Genomic DNA, 27,441 nt, shown 5'->3' on the forward strand with positions numbered 1-27,441 from the left:
ATGAAGATAGTAGATCTATTAGTTTTTATAAAGTTATTTACTTTGAGTTATTGAAGATGATTTGTGTGACTTCGTTGAGATAGGGTACTTTAGTACCTGAATATTCTTCTGTTTTCCTTGCTTCGAGAATCTCATTGATTATACAATCAGCTTTGACTTTTTTATGTGGTTGCGTAAGTAAAAAACATAAGAGGTCAAAGTACCTTTGCGACGAAATGCTTTTGGTGTATATGTGACTGGGAATTGCAAATTGGTTCTCATTACTCTCGACTTCACCAAAAAAGACATGGCCACGACTCAATCCGTTGTTGAAATTGTAAAAGTTCGATCTATTGGGCGAGACACCACCACTTCCAGTCACATTTTCATCATCATATGTCGGTAGAGCTGGATTCTCCACCAGTTTCACCAAAGGGTCTAAATCACAAAGTAACTCCTGGTCATCCTTAGAACCGATAAAGTCCAAGTACTTGTCAAACTCATCATACATTGACGAATGTGCAAAATTCTCCGTTCTTAATTCAAAATGAACTCGTTTGGCCAACGCATCAATTTCAGCAAACTTTACCTTGAGAAATGCAAGTCTTAATTTTTGATTCATATAGATATCATTTCGAGACATGTATCGTAAAAGCTGTCGTTTATGAGTTTTATCACCAAAAGTAACCAGGTTTAAAGTTTTCAACAATTTGCTTGACACAAATCGATAGTTTAGGATTGACGCGTCGAGAACATACCTTCCCGCCACAAATGTGTATTCCAGCCATAGCAGTCTAAGCTCCCCTAAGCTATCAAGCAATTTGGGGTAAAAGGTGCTACGTTCGACTTCTATATGCACCTGGTTCAACTTATCAATACATAATTCATAGTACTTGATTTTGGTTTCGATGGCAGAATTATCCAATCGAGTGTTTAGATCAGCAACAAAATACGTCTTTATCATTTGTAGTGCTAACGAGTAATGGGCCCATGAGTTGGTGTTAGTCTCTGTGGATCCCTGATAATCTCCATTGAATTGCAAGTTGGCGTGTAAAGTCCTATTAAGTAAAGGAAGGTTGTTATTTGGACCTGCTAGGAGAAATATCTTGTACATCAAGTTTATGGGTAGGTGGTTAATGGTTAGTTTGCGGTGTGGCTCACGTCCAGTGGAATTGTCTTGTGTAAACTTTGTTGATGTTTTTGTAATCTTGGCTACAGTTCTACTTGAAAGAACATGGTTTCGCCTTCTTCTCTTTCGTTGTGGTTCCTGTGAAAGCAGCAGTCGTTTCAATGACTTTAATGATTTACCAGGCACGATGAACCCCATTCATGTAGCATAAAAGTAGATCTTTACATCATTTTTTCCCGTCTCAGATGAGCCGCGTATTTTAGCTTACAATTCACATAAAGTCCATGAAATACAAAAAAAACAATTTCGTAACTAAGTACAAATCACTATACACCCCTAATTCTTGAATTGGTCTTCGGTGACACCAGCACCCATGGCAGCGGTTGACGTTACACCACCAGAGACCATCTTCAATAATCCATCGATATAGTTAGCACCTGACCATTTTTGATGCTTAACAACTTCGACACCCTTGGCAATTTCTGGTTCTTGAACTTGTGAACCGTATGCTCTCATACCAATCTTGGCGTAGTTGTTGGCAAAATCATCAACTGCCAAAGCAGTAGTATGGAGACCAGCCAATGTGATGAATTGCCAAACGTAACCGAGTTCACCCAATCTCTTGATGTAGGTTTCTTGTTCGTCAGCTGGCATAGCCTTGGTCCAGTTGAACGAAGGTGACAAGTTGTAAGCAAGCCATTGATCTGGAACAGCTGATTTAACACCATCAGCAAATTCCTTAGCTTGAGCGTAATCTGGCAATGCTGACTCCATCCAGATCAAGTCAGCATAAGGAGCGAAAGCTCTACCTCTCATAACAGCACATTGACAACCACCCTTGTATCTGTAGTAACCTTCTCTGGCTCTTGAAACTTCCCAGTTGAAGTAGATATCCTTTCCAAGCAACTCTCTTGCCAACTTTCTAGCTTCTTTGTTGGAAGTTTCAGACAATGGGTTGACCTTGTCGGTGAATTTCTTAATCAATTGGTCCTTGTTGGAGTATGAACCCTTCTTGATTTCATCAATGACAGCTTCGGAGAACAACTTAACACCAGCCTTTTTGGTCCAGTCAGCTTCAATGGAAGCCAATTCGTCACCAGTGGCACCTCTTCCTTCAGCTTCGACTAACAACAGGACCAAATCACCAGATTCTGGGTTGGTGGCACCAGCAATGAAGTAGTGGTCTCTGTGGTCAATGGTAGATGTAATCAAAGTAGCAGCTTCTGAATCGGTTCTTGCAACAGCCAACAAGTTTGATCCAAAGATATCGGCAGATGCTCTAATGGCAACCAATCTGTTGATATGTTCCTGAACTGGGACCAAAACTTTACCAGCCATATGACCACATTTCTTGGTACCTGGAGCTTGATCTTCAATGTGGATACCAGCAGCACCTCTTTCAATAAACAATTTGGTCAACTTGATGATAGCAGTTAAACCACCGTGACCAGTGTCAGCATCAGCAATGATTGGTCTCAAAAAGTCAGTGTATGGGGTGTTGGCTCTTTCTTGTGCGGACATGGATAATCTCTCTTCCTTTTGTTTTCTGTCGTGGAATAATTGAGCAAACCACAATTGTTCAACCTTGTTTGGAACAGTGTCCATTGGGTAATCAGCTAAATCCGGTGATGGTTCGTTTGAAGTGGAAGCAGTTGAAGAACATTGCCATCCTGAAACGTAAATGGAATCCAAGTATTTAGCCATTTGGGTAACATGGATTGGGTCCAAAGCACCAAAAGTGAAAGAGACAGACTTGTTAGCGTCATGCTTTTGCAAAAGTGAATACAATTTATCAGCTTGTTGAGAAGAAGGGTAGTGAATCTTCAAAGTTCCTCTCTTCTTAGCGATATCTTCAGCAGTGTAGATTCTCTTTGTCTTTCTCCATCTTGGTTCAGCCCACCATTTTTTGATTTCAGCAACTTCTTTTTGGAAGTCTTGCTCTTCCTTTTTTAAATCGATAGGAGTGTAAGCCATTGTAGTGTGATAATAACTATAGTGATTGAAAGTTAGTTGTAAAGGAAAAGGGAAAGAGAAAAAGGGAAGGAAAAAAGGGTAAATCAACAAAACTAGCAAAGGAGAATATTGGATGATATTTATAGTCCATTTCTTTTTCATTACTCTTTTTCAACATTTGGAACTGTCGTCGGTGTTTTAAAATTTTCAGCCAACAAATATAATTAATATTACACAAAACATGGAAGAATAAGAGAGTCATCATTAATCATTTTGTAGAAAGAAGAGACCATCCGAGGAAACGACGTCAACCTTGCTAACATTCTTCCAACAAAAAGGACGGAATACTTGTTCTTTCTGACGCTCTTCCCACTGATCAAGTTCAAGCCCTACACCTCCCCCGCTCTGCGAAGAATATACCTGCTATTTGGTTTTCCTTTTCTTCTATTTTTTTTTTTATTTCGCATTTCCCCGGATTTTGACATGCGATAAATTAGAAACAAGTTAGTGTGTGAAAAAGATTGTCCATCTCTCTCTTTCTTTCTTTAACCTGTATATTATTAGCCCCGTCGGTGTTTTTCGAGTCGAGGTTTGAAGGAAGGGTTTTGGGTTTTTAAGGATGGTGTGTTATTGCACCGCTTTCATGAATCGACCATCACTTCCCCCATTGTAACACTGTTTCTGTATTGTGGTGTTACACATTTCAGATCCGCTCTGATTTGCTACGTTAACGGGCGAGTTCGCAAACAAACTGAATAGATTCTGCATTTTATTGCTTTTTTCGAACGCTTACAATGTCCCCAATAAGGTAAATAAGCAGCTTATTCCTTGTTCTTTTTTTGGAAACGTATGCTTGACTTTTAGATTTCTTCGAGCAACTACAAAGTTAGTCCTCGGTCATGTCCGCAATTAACACACGTAGGGGGGGATTGATCTTTGAACATGACTTTACGTTGTAATATCTTTCACGATTCGTACATGTTACCTTCAAGTAAGTATTTCGGCTCTCTCACTAGTAGTTTGTCGGTTTGTCTCGCATGTAATACCGTCGAATACCTTCCTTTTGTCCCTTTGCACAAAAACAAACCCCTAACCCCAGAAAAAACAAACAAACAATAAAACATTCAAATCTATTCCTCGGTTGAATGGGAATGCTTTTTTTTCATTAAAATGCGCTACCAATATCTGAAAACGCTAGAGGTTATGATGTGATATTTTCTTTTCGCATAACGGGCCATCGTCACCCATTCATCCCAAGAAGTTGGAAAATATTAGTGCATCCTTCCAAACCTTCTCCAGCAAAAGATTTTATTAACGACTACGAAAGTTGACTACAGAAAGCTCTAATTTTATTGGTGCTGCAACAAGCAGTTTGAAATAGCGTGTTTCTTTTTTTTTTTTTTTTTTTTTTTTTTCGCAGTTCCCGGCGCCGATATTCGCACTGCAAAGAAAATGAATAAAACACCGCGAACAACTTCCCCATGTAGTAATTTCTTGACAAATTCTCCGCGTTGTAATATTACGTTTTTACCGTGGAACAGAATGAATACGAAACATGTCTTGTGAAAGCAAAAACTGTTCCCTCAGTAGCATAAGATTGACATAATTATATAACTTGATTCCATATGAAATTCAGAGAAGCAAACTTTAGAGATATGACGCTCAAGTGAACGCGTTGACTAGTTCACTTCAACAGTAATACTTCAAACATGCTATTGGTGAGTAGTGTCGCTTTCATTCATGTCTCGTGACAAGATCAGGGAATTGGACGATACATGTACCGCGCAATATAAAAGGTGAGAAAGAGAATAGAATTTACGACACGACACTAAAAACAAAATTGACTCCTTTCTTATACATTACATTTACACTCCTAATCGTACAAACATACCAGTTATCACTTTCTTGCTTTTTTTGAAGCCTTAGGATCTTTACTTTGCTTTCTTTTCTTTACTAAGCCCGATAGATCGTTGACTGGCTTTGGTGCATTTGCTGTAGTGCTGCTTCCTTCTTCTCCTTGTTTCTGTACAATTGAAGTCAAGTTGTTGATGATTGCTTGGCCTGCATTAGCACCAGCAGCTTCGCTTCCCAAAATTCCCTTCATTATGTCCAATTGTTCCTGTTGCAACTGTTCACTTGGGTCCTTAATCAAATCTTCGTATTTTTCTTTCAATTCACCAATCATTTCCTCATTATTCTTTTTTGCTGACTCGTCCGTTTCTTTCTTGTTCCTGGCTTCTGTTGATTTTATGGCCAGTTGAATATGTTCTGCCGCTTTCTTTCTTGATTCAGTTATATCTTGTTGTCCATCCTCAACGCAAAATTCTAAAGCAAGCGCTAGTTTATAGTGTGATTCCGATACAAGCGGTGAGTCGAATGGATACAATTGCAATCTTAAATCAAGTGACTTGGTCAAGTCTTGAGCTGATTGAGGGAAGTTTTCCATTTCCAATGACACTTCACCTAATATATCATAGGTTTCTGACAACTTCTTTAAAAACGTGACGTATTCATCGTCAATCGGGTCGTCATCATTCTTAATATAAGGTGGCGACTGCTTAGGCTTGGTGACAGATTCAAGCTTTTCCTCAAATACAGCTCGTGTTGCATCTAAAATTATCCATGCCATTTCCAAATCACCAGGTTCTTCTTCTTCTTCTTCTTCTTCTTCTTCGTCTTCTTCTTGTTGATCATTGCCATTTTCACTTTCGCGGATCTCCTGGTTCTTGTTTGTTCCCTCGGTAGGTTTTTCTTTGTCTTCTTTCTCTTCTTCTTCACCTTCAATTGGTTCAGCATCGTAGAATTGAAATTTATCCTCCGCCTTTCCATCCTCGTTATCGTCATCGTCATCCTCCTCACCTGGCCTCTCTTCTTTTCCATCTTTCTGATTAGCTCCAACACCTCCCAATACTTCACTCTTGCTTACACCGTTTTGGTACAATGCTTTTCCATACAAGAATAACAAATCTCCATCTTCTTCTCCTTCGTGTTCTTTAGAGTACACTTCACACGCTTTTCCATATTTTTCGGAAGCCAATTCGTAATCTTTTGAAGCGTATGATTTGGATCCCTCCAGAACCAACTGATTGACTTCGGCTGAATACGACATGATGAAAGTTTGTTGTTTATTGGAAGCAATTGTGAATTTGGCTGAAGATGCAACATTTTTTTTTTTCTTTGAGACGCGACTGGAAGGTTCTAAAACTGTGTCTACTCATACAGAGCGACACCAAGAAGCAATTGCATAGTTATGTAGGTCTAACATAAGTCCTGCCAACAAGGGAAACAGATTTTGAAAAAGTGTAGCATCCTTCAAGTTCATAATATCGGGGTTTTGTTACGTCAAAACTAGGAACGTGAATAAAACTTCTAAGCAAAAACAATTTCTCGACAGGCATATTGCAAAAGATTTCTTCCAAAAGAATAGCACACCCAACATGGACCATCAAACCCATGAACAGTATAGCCTCCGATGAAAGAGAGCTTCGCACACTTGGGTGTATACAAAACGACCCATGGTAATCTTTATTGCAGCCATAGTTGTTAACAGTGGGTAGCATTAGTTGCAACTTTGCGTTCATATAAGAAAGAAGAAAAACAAAAAGAATCAAAACAATGTTATCACACAACCTGTCAACAGTAGTGTCGAAAAGTAGTGGCGACACAACTCACACTATACTTAACACTTGATACATCCTCATCATAAATTGGTACCATTGAACTATAGACACGTTTTGCGTTTATGGTTAGTGCTTCAGAATGTCAAGAAAGGCACCTAGAAGAAAGCCTCCACCTTTAGAAACGGAGAGGGAGACAAATCGCAGCAGCTTTCACGAAAGACAGTCTGTACCATACCCAGAACTGGGCCAATTCTCAAGTTCATTTCCCGCACAGCATGTTGATTACAGAACCAATGAATTACCCCACTCGGTGCCTACCCCTACAGAGCCATCGTATGACGCTGCAGAGATTTCTTTTGATGAATCCTTCACTTCATTCGACTCGCCTAAACCGAAAGGTCCAAAGGAGATTTGGGAGTACGATCTGATAAATACTCCCTCAAAGAGTATATATTCCCCACCATCGAGACCCACCCATGCTAGTATACAAATTAGTCGTATTCTACCGCAGCGAAGCTATCAACAAATGTCGAGGTCCCAATCAAGTCCAAATGTGTTGAAACGCAAATCCCTAGATTCAACGCTACCTTATCCCGTGCTGGTGGAAGCAGAAATCCATGATGCACCGCCATATCCTACGCGACTGATTGAAGACTTTTTGGACGATGATTTTGATAGTAGTTTTGCATATGACATTGACTCACCGTCACAAAGACGAACAAAGGCAATTATAGACGAAACGGTTAGTACATACTCGCCAAAGATAAACGATGTTCCAAACTTGAGCACAAGGAGCTCGCAATCAACAATTCCCATACAACAGAGACAAAGCATAGACTCCTCCTTTATGGATCTGGAAGGTTCATCTCCAACATACACACCCAACAGGAGATCATCCATGTATTCTTATCCACAAAGTCGGTCTCCATCACCGAAAAGACCTGATCAAGGTGGTTACTTTGATAAGCCTATCCTTATGTTGAATGATCACATTGAAGATATCGAGGAACCACAGGACTCGTTATACTCGAAACATCACCCTGGATCGCCGTATAGAGTGGTTTCGGATAATCCATTTTATGACGAAGAAGAAGAAGTTTACAATTATGAATCGCCAGTAACTGATTACTTTGATTATTCCTTTTTACCCGAACTACCACCAAGTCGCGAAATTAGCTCAACAAGTACTGCACCCCCGTTACCTTCAGGCTCGCCTCCACCAGTCCCCCAAAAAATACAAGAGTTACCACCCCTTCCTTTGGAACTTCCACAGCTTCCATTCAGCTCGTCTGCTTTACAAGTACAGCATTTTGAAATTTGCTCCAATGTGTGGTCCTTATCTAATTTGTTTCAATGGTGTTGCAAGTTACAAATCTGGTTGAGCGATCTGACGATATCGAAGCAGGAGTTGATAAAAGCAATTACAAGATTGATTGCGTTTCACCGAAGTGACGTATCTCTTGATGATGTGATGCACAACTCCCAAAGAGCTTTCAATTCTTTTTTACTGGCTCGAGCGATTGAAGTAATGGAACTACACAGGCCAAATGCTAATGGAGATCGAAGTGTTGTTGTATTCGACGATAAGGTGTATGTAAATGGTGTACTTCCTGAGCTACTACAATGTTATACTACAATCCCTCACACTAAAGATGAAGAGGTAACGTGTTACTCGACAATTTGTCCTTTCAGTCGAATGATGAATCTTGAGCGGAAGATGAGAAGCATGAACATCAAGGATATCGTGTTAGCCCCAGATTGGGCCACACATTGGCGATTAACCATCGATGATTTGCGTGATTTGGACACCAACATGATTAAGCGACAATCATTAATTTTTGACTTGTTGCGGTACGAACAGACTTTTATACAGAGAGCTAGATGCTTTGTCGATGTAGTTGGTCCGCTGTTTGCCAAAGCTGCAAAGGGATTTTTGGGACTGAACAATTCCAAGATAAAAGTGTTTGAAGAGAAAGTTATTAAAACCGGTGCATCTATTGTTGAAATACATCAAAACCAGTTGTTTGAACCATTGTTGAAAGTGCTTATAGCAGAGGGTAAATTTATCAAAAACATGATTGAAATTGTCAACATTTACATTGATTGGGCTAAAGAAGTGCGGCCATATTTGGTGACTTATATGAATAACATGCCAATGATTGAGGAACTTCTTGGAATTCCCAATTTGAAAACGTATGTGGATCAACGTATTGGGCAATTGCCGCGAGTTAAAAAATTGAAAGTTAATGTGCCAATTTTGTTCATTAGTACATTCAATTCGAGGTACCAACAAATTCCGTTGCAATTGTTGGACATTCAAAAGAGATTTGACGAGCATGAACCGGAGTACTTTTTGTTGAAACAAGCGAGTGATGAGATCAAGAAATTGGGGTCAAAGATTAACGATTCAAAGAAGCTTGCCGATAATGTCCACGCACTTGAGCAGTTGAGGACTCAATTATACTGGAAATCAAGTCTTCGTCAGAAGAACTTGAATCTTGGATCCATCAATAGGAAACTTATTTGTCGCGGAGATCTCACTCGACGAAGCGATCTAAAGATTACTTCCCAAATCAATCACGTTATTCTCTTGGACAATGTTATTCTCATCACCGAACGTTTAAAAACTCCCAAACCTAATGGGAATCAATACAAGATTTGCGAGGATCCAATACCAATTGATTTTCTTTCGTTTGAGGACCGTGTAATGACGCCATCGACAATCAAACTTTCGTCATCACCAATTACTAAAACAGCACACCAAGAGGAAGAGGATTTCAAATATGGCATAAAATTACGTTATGCTGGGAGACCGAGACACTCGTATCTATTCATTTGCAAAACTGAGCGGGAAAAAAATGACTGGATCAATTACTTAACCATGGCAAGGGAAAATATGAATAGACGACTCTTAAGCACAAAAATGTACCACGCGAAAGCCATATCATCAACTTGTTTTGCCTATGAATTTGGAAGTCGCATCACAAAGTTGCCTGTTGTGGTACTGAATGATACAATTCATGACCTTTGCCGCACTTCAGTCGAAAAGATGCAATCGTTGGGACTGGATGACATCTACAGCCCACAATTTCCTAGAAGCAGAGTTGTTCAAAGTAGTGTTCAGTGTTGTACTGCTTTTGAGTATATGGATTTGAAATTCACCTTTGTTGGGCTACATTCTGGATTATATTGTTGTGAATCAAAGAGCCGATGGAGGAAAGTACTCAGCGGTGGCGATTTCAACAAGATTCATGTCGACACTAGTATTGGGTTGGTTATCATTTTAAGTGATAAGGCCCTACGCTACTATTTCCTTCGTCAAATGCTTGATGTTTACACGGGAACCCGAAGAGAGATTGTTGGTACCTCTCTTTCAAAAGACCCTGTATTGTTTTTCTCCATGGCGTTGCATAAGAATATCCCAATGTTATTTTTTGCAAAGAAGAAGTTGAATGTCACGTCATTTAAGGTGCTTATTCCGGAAATTGATAATAATGGAATATTCAGTCGATTCAAAGATGATCGAAAGTTTTACATTGAAGCAGAGTGTTTTGGTATCTCCATTTTCAATTCTTCATTTGCATTACATACAGACAAAGGCTTTGAAGTTATGGAATTGGACAAGTTGATGCCACGATCAGTACCTGATTTGCCACAAATTGAGACTGAACGGAAAAAGTTGGACCAATTCTCTCGAAAGACACCTAGTACCATGCTTGAAACCATAAAGAAACTAGTCACCTCATCAAATTCCATACCAATGGGGATGTTCAAACTTACCAACAATACCGAATTTCTACTTGTCTATTCTGAATTTGCTATATTCATCAACAAACATGGCAAATTATCAAGGGAAACAGCTTTGATATTCGATTTCAAAGCTCATTCCGTCCATTTTGTTGATAACCATTTGTTTTTAGTGAGAGAAGATATCATAGAGGTATTGTCGATCTCCGATTTTGCCAAAGGTGCAAACGATTTAGTGCAAGTAATCACTGGAAAGGGACTACTCTTGGTATCAGACGACAAAGACGTAAGTTTTGTTATGGCAAATCCATTAGTTTCCGGGCTACAATTGCTATTTAATTTAGTACCTACATAGAATATTGTTTTAATTGTATCCATTAGCAGAAAGCCACTCCAAAATCGATTTTGAGTCACGAGCGGCCCATTTGCCCTTGGCGGTGATGATATCCAACGATTGGGCCAAACCTTGGTTGTACCCTTTGGTATCCTTTGAGCTAAAAAACTCTTCAACGTCCTTCTTTTGGTCCTCCTTGGTAAATCCAGAGGTACCCAAAGTGACAACCGATCCCAACATTGACAATCCCGGGGGTAATAATTCATACACCTTGTCCCAGTTTTCCTTTAACCATTCCCACAACTTGACGACACCAGCAGAGTGTGATCTCAATCCTTGCATTGGGATGTAGATGTCTTGTTGCTTAATGACATCGGTTTGCAACAACAACCCAGTTACTTTGTCCATGATTTCCGGTTTCTCGAATCTGCCTAGTGCTCTTAATGCGGCAATCTTCTCTTCAATTGAATCTGGGTTTTGGTAAATGTTGAATAACTTATCAAAGGTCTGTTCATCCCCGTTCTTAGCATTGATGTTGAAAATAGTGGCTCTTAAGTTTGGATGGATGGCCTTTTTATCTCCAGCAACAAACTTTTTGAATGCGTCTTTGGCAAATTCAACTGCTTTTGGATCATCAGCATTTGCTGCAGACGCAAACAAAGAGCTCTTCAATTGTTGGTCGGCGAATGAATCAGACTCCTTAAAGTCCCAACCAATTTCATTCAACTTGGCACCAATCAAATCTCTGGTAAATACCTTCAATGCATTCTTCGTACTTTCGTCTTCAAACAATAAGGCAGCTTTGATGGATCCAATTCTAGTCAAAATCTCGTCCCATACAACGTAATTGGATTCATTTGACCATGACTTGACTAAATCTAATAAGCTTGAAGTTTTAATGAATCCTGAAGAGGCCAAGGATCCGGCATCTGCTACCAACCCAACACGATCCTCAACTGAAAGTTTTCCTTCAACGCCAGCTTTTCCTAATTTGCTCCACCTAGATGGTTCATAAGCAGTGCGATAAATACCAGCTTGGTCCCCGTTAATTTTAAAAAAGTCGTCATCAGTTGGCAATTTGAACGTGGAGGATCTATCATTCAAAACTAATGACTCGTCAAGACCTTTGCTAGTTCTCAATCCTAAAAATACTGGGTACAACACTTTATCCTCGTCTGGTTTGACATCACCAGTGGCCAAGAAGCGGTTTTGGGTGACTTTGATGGAATTGCCATCTTCCTCAACCTTGACAATTGGGAACCCAATATTCTTTGTCCAAATGTCCATAACCTTGACTACATCCTTACCTGAAGCATCGCTCAAGGCTTTCCACAAATCCAAGGTTTCGGTGTTGCCCCACTTGTGCTTTTTCAAGTAATTGGAAACACCCTTGATAAAAGTATCTTCACCTAACCATCTTGAAATCATCTTCAACAATGATGAACCTTTGGAGTATGAAATTGCATCGAAAATTTGATTAATCTCATCAGCCCTCTTAACTGGTACTTCAATAGGGTGTGACGATCTCAAAGCGTCCAATGTTAAAGCGTGTTGCAAGGAATCGGAAACATATGATTCCCAAACTTTCCAGTCAGGATACAATGCATCGCATGCATACCAAGACATCCACGTGGCAAAACCTTCGTTCAACCACAAACCATCCCAAAAGTCCATTGTCACCAAGTTACCAAACCATTGATGTGCCAATTCGTGCATCACGACTTCAGTAACTCTTTGCTTAGTGTTGACGTTGGTGTTTTCAGGATCAATTAACAAGTCAACAGTTCTGTAGGTGATCAACCCAAAGTTTTCCATGGCACCAGCAGAGAAATCATGAATGGCAACCATATCACATTTTGGCAATGGATATGGGATGTCAAACTTCTTGTCAAAAAATGCCAAAGTTTTGGCAGCAATATCTGCTGAATACTGACCCAAATGCTCTGATCCAGGAGTGGCGTAAACCTTGATTGGGACACGATAGTTATTGTTTTCGACATATTTCAAGTCACCCACAATAAACGCAACAAGATAGGTTGACATTAATGGAGTGGTGTTGAAAATGACTTTCTTCTTGTGCTCACCAATCAAATTCGTCTCTTTCTCATCCATATTCGACAAGCAAACCAATTTTTCATCAGCAATTAACGAAATGGTGAATTTTGCCTTTGCAGATGGCTCATCATACGATGGGAATGCTCTACGACAGTCGGTCGGTTCCATTTGCGTTGTTGCCAAGTATTTGGTCTTGCCATCTTCCTTGTAAGTTGATCTGTAAAAACCAGCCATTTTATCATTCAATTCACCAATAAACTTCAAGTGCAATTGAGCTTGCGATCCTTCAACCAAGTGATCTGGCAATTTGAAGGTGACTGTTTGTTTATCAGTATCGTAGGAGATATCTTTGATGGGAACTTCATCGAGCTTGGCTTCTTGAATTTCAATTTCCAACGAATTCAACGTAATGTAATCAGTTCTCTCATTAACCTTGAAATCGATTGTTTCTTGACCATTAAATTTAAAAGTGTCAAATTTGGGTTCCAATGTTAAATCATAATGCAATGGAGTAACATTTGTGGGTAAAACTTCTCTTCCCTGTGGGTTAGATTGACCGTTGGAGCACATTGATCTGTATAACTTAGGCAATTGCAATTGATGTGTTCTTGTAAAAGGAAATTGTTGATATATTCGCGGAGTTTGAAAAATATTTTGGGGAGTGGAAAAGCTAGCGAGACGAATGGCACTACGTATGGGATTACGTAAAAATGTCAAGAGCATTTATTAATAGAAAGACAATGGGTTTTGGGTTAGCTCTTTGAGTAAACGGCTCTTCTTTCTCAATCGGGGGCGTTTGCCGTGGTGCCATTCCTTACATACAATACCTCTTTTTTTCCCCTGTCAAAATGCCCAACGTGTTCCATTTTTGTGGCATGACATTTGGTGCCGTAGACCCAAAGTGACTAGAATACCAGTCAAAAGAAGAGCAGATTGAAAGAGAAAAGTTGAGGTAGCAAAAATAAGTTCCCAGTTTGATAAGTTGTCTATCAGAGCAAGTAAACAAGCACAGCGGAAACAAAGTGCAATGAGAAGCGATCACCTTAGTCGCTAACTAGTTTTATGGAGTCGCAATCTACTCCAAAGGTCATAGACCAGTCTTGCAGTCATTTCAAAAATACTGATTGAACCCAAACAAGAGCGATAAAATAGACGAGAATCTTACTTCATTGGTTTCATATATATTATATGATCTACCCAGTTCTATGGATTATATGTATGCCACTGTCAGTTTCAACTAAATCGCTTAGTTCTCCAACGTGTAAATTGAATGCTGCTGATTCAAAAGCTGGTTGCATTTCCTTTTTACCAAAAAACCCCAAGTCTCCAGCTCTACCATGAGAGCTACAATCACTGTCAGTTTCAGCTAGCTCATTAAATGTGGCCTCGCCTTTTAAAAGTTTTGAAAGATGTTCTCTTGAGATTTGTATAGCCTCTTCTCTTGTAATGGTTATCTCGGGATTTCTCCACGACTTGGGATTTCTTGAATTTTTGTGTTTTGTCAAAATATGGCTGGCTCTAATTTTACCGTCTTTGTTGATGACTGGTTTACGACCATTCTCTTTGAACTTTCTCAAATAATCCTTTAATGCATCAGTGTCAGTCCCGTATGGTGGATCCCAAGATGATTCTTTGGTGGCTTGATTGAGAAAGTATTCTTTGTCGTGAGTCTTGGACACTTTAATGGTCCAGTTGGGCGGGAGGCCGGTGGTTAGAGACATCGTTAGGTCTTCTGGTGGAATCTTGTTAGTAAGTAATGTGATCGACGAGGAAAAAAGAATCTGTGCAGAACATACCTTTTTTCTGTGTTGTATTGATGAATCAGTTGCCGACAATTGAGTAGTATTGCCAGTATTGTTCTTGATCAAGAGTAATGGTTGTTAAATAGCTTAAGTCGAATGCTATACTTTTTGTATGATGTTTTTTGGTGACGGAAAAATACAAAGAATTGTGTAATGTGGGAAAAACAAAAACATTGTAAAAGCTTCTTCCAGAGCTCGTCCCCCCTCTACAACCAAATACTATCGTCTCAATCATTTATATTCTACTCTATAACTACATCTAAAACTGGATTCCTTTTTCCTTTAATGCGTCCAATACTTGTTTGGCAACAACAGGGATAGGGTGATCGCATCTCACTTTTACAACTTTACCTTGTTTGTCAAAATAGTCAACCACAGGCATCGATGTTTCCACAAATGTCCTAAATCTCTTCTTTATACTCTCAATGTTATCGTCGGCTCTTCCACTAGTTTTACCTCGCTCTAACAACCTTTGCAACATGACTTGCTCAGGACACTCAAAGAAAATCGTCAAGGCTGATTTGGCAATTGTCTCTTCAAATGTTAATGCTTGGTCCATTTTTCTGGGGAATCCATCAACTAAAAACTTTGTTTGACCATTTTGGTATTTTTCCTTGATGGCGTTTTTCAATAATTCAATCGTAACCTCTTGTGGAACAATGGTTCCCTCCTTGATACACTTGGCAATCAACTCACCATATTTCGATCCTTTCCTAACTTGCTCAGCCCTTAACAAGTCACCAGCTGATAAATGAGTGAAACCTCTCTCTTTTACCAAAATGTCACATTGGGTACCTTTACCGGCCCCTGGGCCACCAAGAACAAACACAACGTTGATCTTGCCGGGTGTGAACTCTGGTGTATTGGCTTGCGTGGTGGCCCCACTTGGTTCAAATGCAGATTTAGGACCGTCTCTATTGTATAATGTTGCAGCAATGGTTGAACCTATAACCAATGCACCCAAAATGAGCAACGTATTTCCCTTTAATGTTGGTGGAGGAGTTGGTGGAGGTCTTGTAGATTTGAGCCTCCTGAATACTAAACTTTGCTTTTGATAGCTACGAGCAATTGCTCTAGCAGTGAATAGATGCCTAGGGAACATGATAAATTAAAGAAGTAATCAAGACTGGGCGTCTACAAACAAGTCAATAAATTTATAATTTTGCTTTTTTCTCTTTTTTTTCATTGGATTCTCAACTACAATCTACTTGTAAGATTCAAGTTTGGGATCATTGTATCGAAGAAATTGTCCATTCAAGTCTGCTGGCCAACCTTTTAATGACAAGTTGGCAAATACTCTGCCCGGCTCTTCTGGAGATAACAATTGCTTCTTCTCGTGTAAGTCAATAAACCTTTGCAATCCTTCTTTGCTCATGTTGGAGCCAAACTTTTCTCTAATATCCTGTTGCATCTCCGTATCAACAACTCCAGGAGCAATTGAGATCGCCTGTATTGCAGGCTCTTCTTCTGCTAAAGAAAAAATGAGGTGGTTTAAGGCAGCTTTTGAACTTCCGTATGCATACCACCCACTATAAGCTTTAGTGGCTGCTCCTGAACTTACAGCAACGACATTACCCTTTGTACGTTTCAACTCAGGTAAACTGAGTTGAATCAATTGTACAATTGAAAACAAGTTAACATCATACAATTTTTTCCAATCCTCGATTGATGTGGTGTTGATGGTACCGACAGGATCTAAAACACCAGCATTGGCGATAATCGAATCTATTTGACCAAATTGAGTAACAGCAATGTCAATTGCCTTTTGTATGGTAGTAGCATCAGTCACATCACCTGCGACAAAGTCGAAACTATCTTGGCCGTATTGATCTTTCAAGGATTGAAGGGCGTCTTGAGACCTGGCTATGGCAACAACTTTTGCCTCTGGTGTTTGCAAAAGAGTATCAACGATTGCTTTACCAATTCCTAAAGAGTTTTGTTAGCAAATGAACGGAATTGAGATAAGCTTGTATACATACCTCTCGAAGCACCGGTAACTATCGAAACGTGTGTCATAGGTAGTTTATTTGTGTGAATGGATACAACCGGTTAAAAAATTAAAATTGAAAATCGGGTTTCTCAATGTGTATCTACGCCACCTCCCAACTAGCTCCCTCCCTTACTTTTAATCTAATGACTTACAAATTTTTTTTCCGAATATATATGACTATACACCCTCCCCAATCTAGTTAAAGTTGGAAACAAAATCTTTGGTGATCTTGTGCAATTGGTCCAATTGTTCTTTACTCAATTCACCCTTTTCTTGGATAGATTTCAACAAGTCAGAGTAGTCAGATTTAAGGTGAGCAACGAAAGCTTCTTCGAATTCACCGACTTTGTTAACTGGCAAGTCATCCAAGTAACCGTTAACACCAGCGAAAATGACTGGAACTTGTTCTTCAGCAGCCAATGGGTGGTATTGTTTTTGTTTCAAGATTTGAGTCAATCTTTCACCTCTAGCCAAGGTTTGCTTAGTAGAAGCATCCAAATCAGAACCGAATTGAGCGAAGGCAGCAACTTCTCTGTATTGAGCCAAGAACAATTTCAATGAACCAGCAACTTGCTTCATAGCCTTAACTTGAGCGGCGGAACCGACACGGGAGACAGACAAACCGACGTTAATAGCTGGTCTGATACCCTTGTAGAACAATTCAGCTTCCAAGAAAATTTGACCATCAGTAATGGAAATAACATTGGTTGGGATATAAGCAGAGACATCACCACCTTGGGTTTCAATGATTGGCAAAGCAGTCAATGAACCACCACCGTTGGCTTCAGACATCTTGGCAGCTCTTTCCAACAATCTAGAGTGCAAGTAGAAAACATCACCTGGGTAAGCTTCTCTTCCTGGTGGTCTTCTCAACAACAATGACAATTGACGGTATGCAACAGCTTGTTTGGACAAGTCATCGAAACAGATCAAAGCGTGTTTACCATTGTCTCTGAACCATTCACCAATGGCAGTAGCGGTGAAAGGAGCAATATATTGCAATGGAGCAGCTTCTGAAGCAGTGGCAGCAACAATAACGGAATATTTAAGAGCGTCATTTTGTTCCAAGGTTTGGACCAATTGAGCAACAGTTGATCTCTTCTGACCAACGGCAACATAGACACAGTACAATTTCTTCTTTTCATCTGAACCATTGTTCCATCTCTTTTGGTTCAACATAGCGTCCAAAGCAACAGCAGTTTTACCTGTTTGACGATCACCAATGATCAATTCTCTTTGTCCTCTACCAATTGGGACCAAAGCATCAACAGCCTTCAAACCAGTTTGCATTGGTTCGTGGACAGAGGTTCTTGGCAAGATACCTGGGGCCTTGACTTGAGCTCTTGAGTGACCTGAAGCATTGATTGGTCCTTTACCATCAATTGGGTTACCCAAACCGTCAACAACTCTTCCCAACAATTCTGGACCAACTGGAACGGAAACAATTTCACCGGATCTCTTGACGGTTTCACCTTCCTTGACTAATCTATCGGAATCGAACAAGACTACACCGACTTGGTCGGCTTCCAAGTTCAAAGCCATACCTTTGGCACCGGAGGCGAACTCAACCAATTCTTCAGCTTGAATGTTGTTTAAACCGTAGATACGAGCAATACCATCACTAGATGTTTTTGTTAGTACAGATATTTGACAAAGAAAAAATTGAGTGTGTGCGTATATGGCCGAAAAAAAAAATTGATTGGCCAATGAAAATTGCAAATGTCGACGCAATCAAACAACCAGTGGTGCCGACAATAGTGTCGACAAAGGCGACGCCATCGGTAACGCCAATGTAGACAAGACCAATGAGCTCACACTCTAGTATCACTCTTCGTGAATTCTAGTATACATACCCGACTGATAAAACTTTACCAGTTTCGTTCAAGTTAGCTTCGTCAGAAACACCCTTAATTCTTTCTTCCAAGATAGCAGAGACTTCAGTTGGGGCAGCCTTGGCTGAAGCAAATCTTTGAGCAGTTAACAAAGTTGGACGAGCCTAGAAAAAGTTAGTACTTGTGTTGACATGTAATGATTGGGACAGGATGAATCCAGCGACGTGACAACATCAAAGGCAATTAAAGCCAATGACTGTTGTTTTTTAATAGCAACATCGATTGGGTCTCTTTAAAGCTTTTGGTGAGTCAATTGATGGCGAATCAAAATTGGCTTTACCTCGAATTGGAGAATTTCCTATCCCGTCCATTCACCCATTGACAAAACTCTATACATACAACTCTGGCTGATGATCTAGCAGCAACAGCAGCTGAACGGACTGCGTTACGTAAAACAGGGCGTGCTGACAACATTCTATGTGTAATATGTGATATGTGTGTATAAAACTGTTGTTGATATTGAAAGAAAAGAATGAAAATTACTATGAAAATCCTCCTCTGGAAAACTCTTTCTCTATTCGTTGGCTGAAAGAGAGAACGAAAAAAAAAAAAAAATTGTGAAAGAATTTTGTTCCATTTGATGATAATTGGTAGCTCCTGCTTTGTTAGTGTATGGTTGTTATTGTGTAAGTTTCAATATGAACCAATAAATTTTGTTTCCGTGTTTTTGCTGTGTTACTACCAATAGTACAAGAGTAGTGTACTCTATACCAAATTACTTATTATTATTATTATTATTATCATTATAGGAGAACATTTTTTGCAACCTATAAGAATAGAATAGGAAACATAAAACCATATGGAGTGTACACCAACTTAGGTTACTGTTGACATGATGTGGTTTGAAATGAGTCGACTTCCAACGAAAGTGATCCCTGACGCCCATCCATGAGCCGTTGTCGATAATATTGATGCTGTATATAGTGAAATGTAGTTCATTCAATACAACAGACACTGCATCCTTTAGCTATACCGACAACAATCTGAACCGAGATTACTTCAATCGGAGAAAATCTCACAAATGATCAAGCCTATCCACACCAATGATCCTCTGTTTGCTTATTCTCTGTAGTAGAAGTGTCTCACAAGTAATGGACCTTGTCGCGACATTCTCTCACGACAACGAAAAAAATAAAAAACAAGAAAAAGTGAATCAAAAATTTTCACAACCGTTCAAACCCCCAATAGCTTGAGTATTTCATTGTCGATGTGGGCTTCAACTTCAAAAAGAGGGTTGTTAAATACACCTGCCAGAAGTTTGGTAAGGTTTAACTCAACAAAAAATGGTGATGCACAAGGTAAGCCCGTCCCTGAGTTCAACTTGAACGATATCTTCAAAAGGATTGACCAAGTTACTACAAAAGCTGCTGAACTAAGCAAACAAAGACAGTTGGGGAAAGAGCCGCAAGGTGTGAAAGCTCGGTCTTGGAAGCCACCGCAATTCAAGTCCAAACCGCCAAGGTTCCTGCAACAAGGAGCGAGTAATCAACAGAGACAACAACGTCCGTTTCGTGCCCAAAACCAAGATTCCCACTCAACCCGTCCGTTTCGTAACCAAGGTCAAGAAAATGGAACAACAAACGTTCTTCGAGGCAAATCGGGTGCTTCACAAGGAGCAAGATTCCGTAAACCTCAAGGAGAACCTACTCAGCAAGCAAAGCCACAACCATTCGGTCAAACGATCAACAAAGAAACGGATAATGGATTTCATAGACAGAACCAATTTACTACACCCATCAACTCAAACAACTCCCCATTTGGAACAGTTTCAGAAACACCTCGTTCTTCAAAATTATTTGTGCCATTTGGGGCAGGATTTCAAAGACAAGAATCAAGAGGAAAACCATGGCAAGGTCGTGGCGAAGCTACTAGAAACAGCGATAACAAACCTGCATCCAGACCTTTCAAAAGAAGAGTTGCTGGACAAAGAAGAGATGGTAGAGGGTCAGCAGGAAGTGATAAGCCAGCAATCGCTGCCCCAATCCAATCAAAAGAACTAATTGTTGAATCTTTGAAGCCTGATTTGAAGCCAGAACTGTTTTTTTATGGCAAAGTACCAAGTATAGTTTCTTCAATTAGTTCAAGAGTGGCTTCAGTTGCAAAGTTATCTTTATTGGACTCGAAATACCCATTCAGGTTGCCAAAACATATTATTGAAAGTGCACCAGCTTCATCACAAAATAGATTCATCTTACAAAAGAATTGGAATTTGGAACCAGATCAAAAAGTGTTGAAGGGTAGAATTAGTAGTGTTGTTTTAGGCCGTGTTGACGCAATTGATTTGAAAGGAAATAATAACGCTGCTTCTTTACAAGTTAGTCACGACCTTTCCATCAATCCTTCGATGAACTTGGATCAAAAACAACAAATGTTTGACACCATTCACTCATTAAATACGCTCAAGACAATTTTCAAAGACGCTCACTGGAAAAAAGCTAAAAAGTAAACTATGTAAATAGGCAGCTATCATTAAAAGTAATGGCTGATTTATCACCCTTGTAGGATCGATCTTTTATTGCCCCCTTTGATCAAAAAATGGCGTGTTTTCTTTGGTGCGGCTATCTTGCGTCAGCCACAGTTTTAATTCGGGTCGGCCATGTCCCCAAGACAACACAATTCAAAGCGCCTTATATCAAAAGGCAATGTCTCTAGGACCAAGAGCGTGTTCTCTACACCTTCATCAATTAATAAATCATTCATTAGAGCTACGTAAACTTAAGTTCACTCCTGATAAACCCGACCCTTGTTCTCTTCATTATATCTTTGTAAAAAGCGACCTAAATGAAGCTGTACCTTTACTGTCTTGATTTAGATTCATCGTGGACTCTTTGTATGACAAGATAAATGGCAATGTTGTGGATATACTTAAATAGCCGATTAGGAGTGCAGCAGAAGCTTTCGATGTTGGTTTCATTTGGTAGGTGTACATTTTTTATTATAATTAGCTAGCCTCCGAGATTCAAATATAAAAGCAAAGTTTTGGGGAAGTTGGTAGTCAGGCTTGGTGATGTTAGGTGAGACTGATTTTACAAATCCAAAAGTGGAAAATGTAGCTGGTTTTTATATTTGCCTGGCAGTTTGTTTTGGGTTATAATTTTTTTATTGATATGGGTTTTCTGTATGTGGTTGTGACACAAAAGAGGGGCAATTGGAAATAAAATCTCCTCAAATAATGAGTTTTATTGTACATATTGCCAGTCGTTTACAATTACCTTTCCTACCTTAATACAATGACAGGTGAGCTTAAAACTATAAATTTTCTTAGTTACTACAGCTCTTCCCAACAAAAATTATTACATAAAGATTTGTAAAAAGCCAAATAACTAACTAACCGGAACACTGTGATATTCATTTTTGTGTAATTGTTTTGGTTTTAAACTATTTTTGATCGGATGATTTTCTTAAGAGCGCCACAATACATTAATAATTTATTAGTTTTATACGATGGTTGCATGTTCTTTTCTTTTACGTTACAATGTTTGGAAAATAGAATATGCGGTAATAGATAAGAGCCAGTCTTAGTCGCATAAAGCCCCCCCTCCCTGTTGCATACACCTTTAAAGCTTATAATGTATTCGCCTATTTTTTCTTTAATTGCTATTTTCGATAATGGGCTACGTATTAGCACTTTTTTCCGTCGGGATGAATTTCCGCAGTGGGGAGACCTCTCTTTTTTGGCAATGTCCTAACCATTACTCTGTTGCTACATTTGACCATCCTCCTACCCCTCTTGACCGTTACCTTGATCTGGGTCGTGTCACTCTCATTTGCGACCCTCGGAGAATTGAGGAGAAGAAGAAAAAAAATGCGCAGACACAAGGTGTGCCTTACACTAAAAGGAGAAACTGGAATATAGCACAACAATTGCTATGTTCAAGAAGGAAATGTTTGTTTGTATTTATACTTCGACAGAATTGGGTAATCCAACTTCCAAACACGTCTTTATGTAAACACGTCTTGATTTACACGTCTTATTATTGTAGCTTTAATACACAGAATCAAAACATGAATTTTCATGACGTGTTTAGGAACCAACCAATGATAGATCAAGCATGCGTTTTGGTGGCTGAGCGTCTCGTCTTGGCAGTTGCTTTGTTGCGCAATATGTTTTCTGTACTTTCTGTGCACTAAACGACCGTCGTATAAAAACTAAATGTAAACGAAGATACCAAACAGATCGATCAACGATGGTCAAAAGAAGAAAGTAGTGAAGTGCTCAGCATGATTTTCTATATTGTCTGGACGACAGGCAACATTATCGCTTGAGCGCGTAACACAATTTGTAGTTATACACGTATTTGTATTCATTTCGAGTGAATGAAATTTCGCACAATTTTGCAACCAAATTGTCGTACATGTGTAGGATAATAAGCACACCGATCGCATATTAAGAAAGCACTCGTTGATAAAGAGCAATTGATGTCACATAACTGTCAGATAGCCTAGATTGTTTTCCGCCAATGAGCTTCGATTGACAAACTTGTCCAGTGAACGCTATATCTCTGCTTGATCCTTAATCTCTTGCTTCCAACAAACCAGTCTTTACCTACAATATCCTGAGTCATTTCTTACAGTCTCCAATTAGTCTCTATCAACATTAAACTTTTAGAATATCCTCATTGGTGACTAATTGTTGCAAATTAGCCAACGCGAATTGACTCATTTCGTATTTTTTTATTTTTCTTCGTATATAAGTCTGGCAGACTATTAACATTCACAAAGATTGCGATTTTCACGCCTCATCAAATGCCTCTAGAGATTGTGTTTTTACCTGCACAGTGGTTCCAAGCAAGAACGTCTTTCCCCAATTTGACAAAACTACTCAACAAGGGGTATGACAAGCCACGGTTGAAATATGATATCATCCAAACGCCGAGAATTCAAAGTGACGATTCATTGCTTGAAAATTTGGCAGTAAAGTCAGACGATGAAATAGGAGTGTTTTTGCTACTAGGGGGAGAAGAAGAGTTCAAGTCACTCAAGGAACAAGGCTTCGAAAGAGATTTTAATGATACTTTGCTTCAAAACGCTTTCGATTGTGACATCCCAGCGGAGTTTGCCTCATATTTTGACCTTGCAAAATTGACAAAAGCACCAGTTACGATCGCTGATGCAAGCTATGAACTAAGTGATCAGATTAGGAATAGAGTCCTCGCTAGTCTTGGCTTTAGGTCGTACTACAAGAAATCCGCGCCAACAACCAAACCATTCATTTTAACAGCTTACACATCATTCATCAAAAATGCCGCTTCACTACTTCTTGAGTTTGTATTGAATGAATTGCTTCAAGATCCAACATATTTCAATATGTTGTCCAATACTGGGGATATCAGTAAATATGATCGATTGTCCATCCATGCTGACTGTATAGTAGAGCACGGATTGGTTGGTTACTACACTACAAAGTGTCGATTTGAAACTATTGGCGACAAAGTCCATGTTCAAGTTGGTGCTCCGATTGGTGGAGACGCATCATCAGCGAGCTACAAGGCTATTGAAGCATCTCGCGATTTTCATATAGCTTATATACGTAGAGAGGTAAACCTTAGATGAGTCAATTGAGCAAAAAGTTGCCCCTTTGGTTAATGTTTTTGAATTTGACTGGAACAGTAAAGTAGCGACTTCTTTTGTGTCCGCAACTTTTTCGTTCGAGTAGTTTTGTTACAGGCTGCGATACGGCATCTCCCCCATGCATGCTTTAACCTCTAACCTCATTTTTTTCTTCATTAACCTCTTCCTACCTTTGTACCGATTTCTATCCTCTCGGCGGATATTATCTTACACTGATATTTTTCTTTTATTCAAAAAGTGGGGTCTGCTTGATATCTCCGCATTCATCTGAAAATTTACCAATACCCGAGTTTCAAATAAAAAGGGGATGTGATTTCTCCTTTGCCACATTTACGTCACAACATTCTAACATTTGAAATCAAGTCTTACAATGAAATTGAGTGTTGATAACAAAACCGCCGTCGTCACTGGAGGTACTCGTGGATTAGGGCTCTATTGTGCTGAAACTTTGGTCGAAAATGGAATAAAGACTATATTTATCACCTCACGTAAGGCTAAAGCTTGTGAAGATGCCAAAAAGCACTTAGAGGAATTAGCAAAAAAGAATGGAAGATCAGTTGAAGTTGTGGCAATTCCATCAGATTTAGCTGTTGAAGAGCAAGCAGAAAACTTTGCCAAGGAAGTGGCAAAGAAAGTTGACAAGATTGACATTTTGGTAGCCAACGCTGGTGCTTCGTGGGGTGCTCCATTGGAAGAGCACACAGTCGCAGCTATTAAAAAGGTTATCAACTTGAACTTTGTTGCAGTCTTTCATACTATTAAATTGTTTACTCCATTGTTGGAAAAAGCAGCCTCAGCCAAAGACCCATCAAGGATTGTCATTATGTCATCTGTGGCAAGCTATTCTACGAACGACATTGTAGGCACCTATGGCTATGCAGGCTCTAAAGCTGCTGTGTCCCATTTGGGAAGAAATTTGGCGGTTCAGTTTGCCCCCAGACACATTAATGTAAATTCAATCTTGCCAGGTTGGTTCCCTTCCAAGATGGCTAATGGCTTAATTGAAGCAGGAGGTAAATTATTGACTGAAACAAATCCTCGTGGTAGGTTGGGAGAACCGGAGGACTTGAAGACAGTATTGATGTTCTTGTGCTCAAAGCAAGCCAATTACATTAATGGAGTTGATTTGCCCGTCGACGGTGGTGCTCATTTGAATAGTCCAGCTGCTCATTTTTAGGCTCAAATAGAGATTATAACACATTTTACCTATGGATCCATGTAAACATCTCATGAATTCTGAACATTCGTTAATGATTATTTATTAATATACTTCTAACTCTAAGTATCGTATCTAACGTATAGTGCATCTATAAAATGAGGATGTTTGATTCCAGGTGGTTTTGCGAGCTTGAAACCTTCTACAGCGTCCTTAACTGACCATCCCAATTCTTCAATTAAATAACAGCAAATCAAAAACCCCGTTCTATTGAACCCATAATGACAATGCACCCCAATAAGTGGATGCTCTTCATCTGTTTCGTCCAAAATCTCCTTCACCAAATTGATGAACCTACGAATGGATGCTTGATCTGGGACAACTTTGGATACTGTTGCACATTTGTAGTAACGAATGTTTTTGAAAGATTGTGGGTTGTATGGAGGAATATCAGATGATATGTCAATGATAGCAATTAATTTACCCCTGACAATACCTCCTTGTTCGTAATAAGATTGCTCCACTACCGCTGGTGAATGAACTGCATCCCCCTCTCTCAATGTCTTCATTCCCAATAATGGGGAAATCTCTATGCCTCTGCTTATATTATCAGATATGGGTTTCAAATTCAACCATTTTTCTTCATTTTTCAAACCCCATTTGTCTCCTGATATAAGTGCTTTGACTTTCAAAACCCAAGCAGGGGACAAGTTCAATCGCTGTGGCAATTTTGCTTCAATGTGGTTCAATATGACACCGCTGGTTAGTTCGGGTTTGGCTAGCAACAATGAATGTCCAGCATCTTTCACTTCCAATGCGGATGATATCTTCTTGTTGAAAGTCTCGGTCAAGAACTTGTCAATGTGATGGATGTGTTTGACACTAGTAACGTGGTCTTCAGATCCACACACCAACAACGTCTTTTCGTAAGCACGGTCATCACTCTTGTTGTTATTGAAACGGTTGATTGCCACCACAAAGTCCGATGTTGTTATCTTTTTAAATCCACGAACATACTTCAACAATGTTGACGAATCGATATCCAAATTCCATCGAAATTGTCGAAGTCTATTGTATAACAGACTATTTTTCGGTAATTGCCGACGCACACTTTTACTCTGCAAACCAGGAAGTCTATCCCAAGTTCGAAACAAATTGAACAAAAACGGAAGATAAACAAAGAGCTTGAAAAGCCATGATAGTCCTCCAATTTCCAAGTCCTGCAGCCCAGGCACTGAATCGTCAATAACATCCGGTGGTGAAAGAAGAATCAAACCTTCGACCTTGCATTCTGAAAGTTTTTTTGCTACTCGCACCGCAATATGGGTACCCATGGAGTGACCAACTAGTATGACCTTTTTCTCAGGAATTTGTTGCCGTAGAAAGGCATGAATGATGTTGACAATATTGTGGGCCAGAAAGTCTTCCCAAGACATGCTCTCCACAGAAGAGGAAATGCGTTTCAGCTCCAATTCACTGATATTGGATATAGTCTTGTGGTGTCTATCGACAGGTTTTGAATTACCAAAACCTGGTAAATCCAAGGACACAATTTCTGCGCATTGCGAGAGCAAACCCATCAAAGGTTCGAATTGTGACATTTGTCCTCCCAACCCATGAATGAAAAATAAAATTGGACTCTCTTGTAGTTCTTTGTTCACTTTCTCCAATACATCCCGATCAACGTGTTGGTGAGTTTCGTTTCTCATGAAGCTTTCAAGTGGATGGGGAATATGCAAGGTATTCAAGGTGAGTTTGTCAACCGACAATGTTGGTTCCCTGCTTAAATCAATATCTGTAGTTTGGCGATACTTGGCAATCAATGCACAATCGTTGGGCTCATTCTCTAAGATATAGCTTTCAAGTCTGTTGGGGTACCCCAAAAGCTGGATTTTGAGAAATTCCTTGATCTTGCCAAAATAAGTATGAGTTTTTTGCTCTTGTTCTACTTCTAACTGCGACAACCTATCAGAAAGCTTTGACCCAAAAGTGTAAGCATGGAATCCCGACGATGCAGTTACTGCTAACGTTTCGGCAATATCGTCTTCACTCAGCAGCAGCATAAAAGTTAGTGGGAGATATTGTCTAGTTTCTAGTCTGATCAGTGTATGTGTAAGTCGACGTTGTTTCGAGGTGGTAGTGATTGCAATTGTAAGGGGGAGAAACTTATAGTACTAACAGATACAAAGACTTTTTAACAGTTTCAAGTAAGG

The 27,441-nt window shown here is 39.5% G+C and overlaps 14 protein-coding genes across 14 annotated transcripts; 4 read left to right on the forward strand and 10 right to left on the reverse strand. All coding sequences in view use genetic code 12, as the record gives it.

The window, feature by feature from the left end:
- Nucleotides 1-37: 37 nt before the first annotated feature.
- On the reverse strand, nucleotides 38-1,306 carry CPAR2_105260 (uncharacterized protein; the record flags this gene model as incomplete). Its single annotated transcript, XM_036812575.1, has 1 exon — nucleotides 38-1,306. One exon carries the CDS (start codon nucleotides 1,304-1,306, stop codon nucleotides 38-40), a length of 1,269 nt encoding a protein of 422 aa, XP_036663670.1.
- Nucleotides 1,307-1,444: 138 nt separating this feature from the next.
- On the reverse strand, nucleotides 1,445-3,082 carry ICL1 (isocitrate lyase 1; the record flags this gene model as incomplete). The annotated part of the gene is made up of 1 exon (XM_036812576.1): nucleotides 1,445-3,082. One exon carries the CDS (start codon nucleotides 3,080-3,082, stop codon nucleotides 1,445-1,447), a length of 1,638 nt encoding a protein of 545 aa, XP_036663671.1.
- Nucleotides 3,083-4,958: 1,876 nt separating this feature from the next.
- Nucleotides 4,959-6,170, reverse strand: CPAR2_105280 (uncharacterized protein; the record flags this gene model as incomplete). Its single annotated transcript, XM_036812579.1, has 1 exon — nucleotides 4,959-6,170. The coding sequence occupies one exon, from the start codon at nucleotides 6,168-6,170 to the stop codon at nucleotides 4,959-4,961; it is 1,212 nt and encodes a 403-aa protein (XP_036663672.1).
- A 650-nt stretch (nucleotides 6,171-6,820) lies between these two features.
- TUS1 (Rho family guanine nucleotide exchange factor) lies at nucleotides 6,821-10,783 on the forward strand (the record flags this gene model as incomplete). The annotated part of the gene is made up of 1 exon (XM_036812580.1): nucleotides 6,821-10,783. The coding sequence occupies one exon, from the start codon at nucleotides 6,821-6,823 to the stop codon at nucleotides 10,781-10,783; it is 3,963 nt and encodes a 1,320-aa protein (XP_036663673.1).
- A 9-nt stretch (nucleotides 10,784-10,792) lies between these two features.
- APE2 (metallo-aminopeptidase) lies at nucleotides 10,793-13,387 on the reverse strand (the record flags this gene model as incomplete). The annotated part of the gene is made up of 1 exon (XM_036812581.1): nucleotides 10,793-13,387. The coding sequence occupies one exon, from the start codon at nucleotides 13,385-13,387 to the stop codon at nucleotides 10,793-10,795; it is 2,595 nt and encodes an 864-aa protein (XP_036663674.1).
- Nucleotides 13,388-14,010: 623 nt separating this feature from the next.
- On the reverse strand, nucleotides 14,011-14,538 carry ESS1 (peptidylprolyl isomerase; the record flags this gene model as incomplete). Its single annotated transcript, XM_036812582.1, has 1 exon — nucleotides 14,011-14,538. The coding sequence occupies one exon, from the start codon at nucleotides 14,536-14,538 to the stop codon at nucleotides 14,011-14,013; it is 528 nt and encodes a 175-aa protein (XP_036663675.1).
- Nucleotides 14,539-14,878: 340 nt separating this feature from the next.
- URA6 (bifunctional uridylate/adenylate kinase) lies at nucleotides 14,879-15,721 on the reverse strand (the record flags this gene model as incomplete). Its single annotated transcript, XM_036812583.1, has 1 exon — nucleotides 14,879-15,721. One exon carries the CDS (start codon nucleotides 15,719-15,721, stop codon nucleotides 14,879-14,881), a length of 843 nt encoding a protein of 280 aa, XP_036663676.1.
- A 102-nt stretch (nucleotides 15,722-15,823) lies between these two features.
- Nucleotides 15,824-16,635, reverse strand: CPAR2_105330 (sepiapterin reductase family protein; the record flags this gene model as incomplete). Its single annotated transcript, XM_036812584.1, has 2 exons — nucleotides 15,824-16,545; nucleotides 16,599-16,635. The coding sequence occupies 2 exons, from the start codon at nucleotides 16,633-16,635 to the stop codon at nucleotides 15,824-15,826; spliced, it is 759 nt and encodes a 252-aa protein (XP_036663677.1).
- A 169-nt stretch (nucleotides 16,636-16,804) lies between these two features.
- Nucleotides 16,805-18,915, reverse strand: ATP1 (F1F0 ATP synthase subunit alpha; the record flags this gene model as incomplete). The annotated part of the gene is made up of 3 exons (XM_036812585.1): nucleotides 16,805-18,230; nucleotides 18,463-18,605; nucleotides 18,841-18,915. The coding sequence occupies 3 exons, from the start codon at nucleotides 18,913-18,915 to the stop codon at nucleotides 16,805-16,807; spliced, it is 1,644 nt and encodes a 547-aa protein (XP_036663678.1).
- A 793-nt stretch (nucleotides 18,916-19,708) lies between these two features.
- Nucleotides 19,709-20,947, forward strand: CPAR2_105350 (uncharacterized protein; the record flags this gene model as incomplete). The annotated part of the gene is made up of 1 exon (XM_036812586.1): nucleotides 19,709-20,947. One exon carries the CDS (start codon nucleotides 19,709-19,711, stop codon nucleotides 20,945-20,947), a length of 1,239 nt encoding a protein of 412 aa, XP_036663679.1.
- A 309-nt stretch (nucleotides 20,948-21,256) lies between these two features.
- On the reverse strand, nucleotides 21,257-21,430 carry CPAR2_105360 (uncharacterized protein; the record flags this gene model as incomplete). The annotated part of the gene is made up of 1 exon (XM_036812587.1): nucleotides 21,257-21,430. The coding sequence occupies one exon, from the start codon at nucleotides 21,428-21,430 to the stop codon at nucleotides 21,257-21,259; it is 174 nt and encodes a 57-aa protein (XP_036663680.1).
- A 1,817-nt stretch (nucleotides 21,431-23,247) lies between these two features.
- On the forward strand, nucleotides 23,248-24,054 carry CPAR2_105370 (uncharacterized protein; the record flags this gene model as incomplete). The annotated part of the gene is made up of 1 exon (XM_036812588.1): nucleotides 23,248-24,054. The coding sequence occupies one exon, from the start codon at nucleotides 23,248-23,250 to the stop codon at nucleotides 24,052-24,054; it is 807 nt and encodes a 268-aa protein (XP_036663681.1).
- Nucleotides 24,055-24,442: 388 nt separating this feature from the next.
- On the forward strand, nucleotides 24,443-25,249 carry CPAR2_105380 (uncharacterized protein; the record flags this gene model as incomplete). The annotated part of the gene is made up of 1 exon (XM_036812590.1): nucleotides 24,443-25,249. One exon carries the CDS (start codon nucleotides 24,443-24,445, stop codon nucleotides 25,247-25,249), a length of 807 nt encoding a protein of 268 aa, XP_036663682.1.
- A 101-nt stretch (nucleotides 25,250-25,350) lies between these two features.
- Nucleotides 25,351-27,291, reverse strand: CPAR2_105390 (triacylglycerol lipase; the record flags this gene model as incomplete). The annotated part of the gene is made up of 1 exon (XM_036812591.1): nucleotides 25,351-27,291. One exon carries the CDS (start codon nucleotides 27,289-27,291, stop codon nucleotides 25,351-25,353), a length of 1,941 nt encoding a protein of 646 aa, XP_036663683.1.
- Between the last annotated feature and the right edge of the window lie 150 nt (nucleotides 27,292-27,441).

The sequence above is a fragment of the Candida parapsilosis genome, contig 005569 (assembly GCF_000182765.1).
Source record: "Candida parapsilosis strain CDC317 annotated contig 005569".
Taxonomy (NCBI): domain Eukaryota; kingdom Fungi; phylum Ascomycota; class Pichiomycetes; order Serinales; family Debaryomycetaceae; genus Lodderomyces; species Lodderomyces parapsilosis.